General features: G+C 36.0%; 1 gene segment (V, D, J or C); it reads right to left on the bottom strand.

Annotated features, from left to right (window-relative positions):
- Positions 1-1527: 1527 nt before the first annotated feature.
- LOC130882969 (Ig heavy chain V region 23-like) lies at positions 1528-1991 on the bottom strand. The segment is given in 2 exon segments: positions 1528-1856; positions 1946-1991. Coding segments are annotated over 2 exon segments (375 nt in total).
- Positions 1992-2860: the final 869 nt, after the last annotated feature.

The following is a 2860-nucleotide window of genomic DNA, read 5'->3' as shown; positions in this document are numbered from 1 at the left end:
ATCAAAAAGTCAAAACAATTAATTTCCTAACTTGGGGCATATGACTAATGAGCCTGTCTAACATGCGCTATAAAAGAATTACTAATGTTCTTAGTAGGCCTATATGACTTAATTCTGCTTTAATTTGGGAATTACTATATTCATTACTACTATAAGAACTGTTCTATATACCTCACTACAACAGGTTCATACTACAGAGCATGTTTATTGGCTCTCAAAATATGTTATCCAAAAATTGCTAAAAATATAGAACACAGGGTCCTTCAGGAGCATACCAATGCTTTGAAGGAAGCTGTTTTTTTTTTCAGGAAATCAGTTGAACAAAATTAATCTTAGACTTAGTGTTCAGTGTTATTCTACCTTTAAATTGATTTGTGTGACTTCTCTACCATACAATGACACAGAATATGACTGGGGTCAAGTTCAGGCACATTTATAGAGTAGTTGGAATAATTCTGCTTTATCTATGGACATAGATTCCTCCATTCACCATGAAATTTCTGACAGGCTCACTCTGTGCACAAAATATGGCTGTCTCGTCTTCCTTCATTATCTAAGTTGATATTGACTAGATGTTTCAAGAATGAATAGTAAGCTGCACCTCAGTTGACTTTCCGATCTTCATGAAACCCACTCTTTTCTTTGGTGTTGTTGGATATAGCTGTAGCAGTGAATTCTGGTGATGAAGTGAGTTGGTAGACAGCATAATTGACTGATTGTGTTCACAAGAACTCAACCATTCAAAAATTCAAACAGACTGTAGAACAAAGGTGACCAAAGTTTGACATCCAATGGCCTGTGAGATGTAATGATGTACCAGTATAGTTCTATATTCTATAAATTTTGAGACTATGGGGCAGGTTTAAGAGACTGGGCAGTAAATATGAGACCAGGGAATAATGTATGATCTCAGAACCTATCTCAATTAACATGTATATACATTGATTTGATTAATGATTTTTGTGAAATGTAATTTAATCATACTTGACCAACTTACAGAAATTATATTCATATGCAGTGCATTTGGACACATGTCTAACATTCTAAGAGACTTGAACTTCTGGAGGAACACACAGCCAGAGTTAACTATAAACCTGAAGTCATGTAACATACAAGACTCTGAAGGACTTTTATTTTCCCACCAGTCATCATTTGGACTTTACTATTAAATATAATATTTGAGTTTATTAAAAACTACCTTCAAAATGTCCCATTCTCTTAGAATCCAGAGATGGATACTTTTTTATCATACTTCATAATCACAGTTTTTACTTTTTATTATTTTATTAATGAAGAAACATTTCAATGAATGTAGTCATTGGTGAAGAGATTGTAAAGGTATGGCGTACACTAGTCATCCTAAATCAGCATCCTTTCATTCAGAGAAATAATTTTGAAAAGTTGGTACAAAAAATGAGAGACAAAACAACATTCAGAATGATTGTTTTTGTGAATGTCTTAAGGCTCATCTTCTTTGTCATGTTAGTCCCAGGGCAGCTTCCTGCTCCTCCAGGGTTTTTGACACACTCAGGATGTGGTTATAACACTGTGTCTTGCACAGAAATAGACTGCAGAGTCTTCAGATGTCAGGCTGCTGAGGTTCCTGTAGACTGTGCTGGAGGATTTGTCTGCAGTCAGTGTGGCCTTGCCCTGGAACTTCTCATTGTAGTTAGTACCACCACTATTAGGATTAATATGTCCAATCCACTCTAGGCCATGTTCAGGCCTCTGCTTCACCCAGTGCATAAAGTTGTTAGTGAAAGTATAGCCTGAAGCCTTGCAGGACAATTTCACTGAGGTCCCAGATCTCCCCAGTTCAGGCCCTGACTGATGTAGATGTACCTGGGAGTGGACACCTGTGAAGAAAAACACAGAGCAGATTGTCAGAGACATTGTCACCTCTTTCTCTGTCTTCTCCTCAGGTTTGGAATTAGAAATTCCTTACCTGTCATTACTGATACAAGGAAGAGAATTACAGAACTCCATCCCATAGTGTGGGCCTTGTCTGCTCAGTGACTGTGGAGAAGACACTGATCATATGTTGTTGTCAGATGTGGACATTCCTGTATTTAACATAATAGATTCAGGCAATTTGCATATTTAAGAACAGGGGACTTCTTAAATAAGTATCAAATCCACTTTGAGAAGTTGGTGGAGAACACTTGAGTCAAGCAACAGGATGATGAAGGTCAAGCCCTAATCCTCTCTGGAGAAATGCATCTCATACCATTCCCTCAGATCTGCAGAAGATTGAGTATAACAAAAGGACCCAAGCACTCAATAGATTCTGGCCTGAGGCAGTTGCTCCACTTTGTAACAAGGTTGTCTTTTTGATTTACAGAAGGTGGTTGTGATGATAATGGTGGTAACTGAAAATTTCAAAACTTGCTGAATTTTGAGAAACTACAGCCTAAATTCAGATAAATATAGTTAATATTTGCCATACCAGAAGGTTTCATACAAAAACTCACTGAAATGACCTAAAGAAATATATCTCAGAAATATTTGCACATTGATGTTTAATGAGCACGATCTGTCATATCTTATGAAAATAAACGTTGTGACTTTCAGCAGATGATTGCAGCAATAAGACCTCACTATATGTGTGACACAACAGGATTAGGTTATCTAAAAGTATAAGGAACTTATATCACCTTTAGGGAAATCAGTGTAACTGGAGATAACTGTATTAATTAAAATTTTGTCTGAAATACAGATACTATATGAAACTCTAAGTAGTTTTTATATATTGAATATGTACACAGAAGTATTTATGCAAATAATTAACAACTTAGAAATGAAACTGTCTAGCAGAATATAACAAAACAGGAATATCAAGAAAACGAAGGGTAGGAATTAT

This window comes from Chionomys nivalis, chromosome 10, assembly GCF_950005125.1.
Source record: "Chionomys nivalis chromosome 10, mChiNiv1.1, whole genome shotgun sequence".
Classification (NCBI taxonomy): domain Eukaryota; kingdom Metazoa; phylum Chordata; class Mammalia; order Rodentia; family Cricetidae; genus Chionomys; species Chionomys nivalis.
The sequence above is the reverse complement of the archived record's forward strand: the minus strand, read 5'-3'. Positions and strand labels throughout refer to the sequence as shown.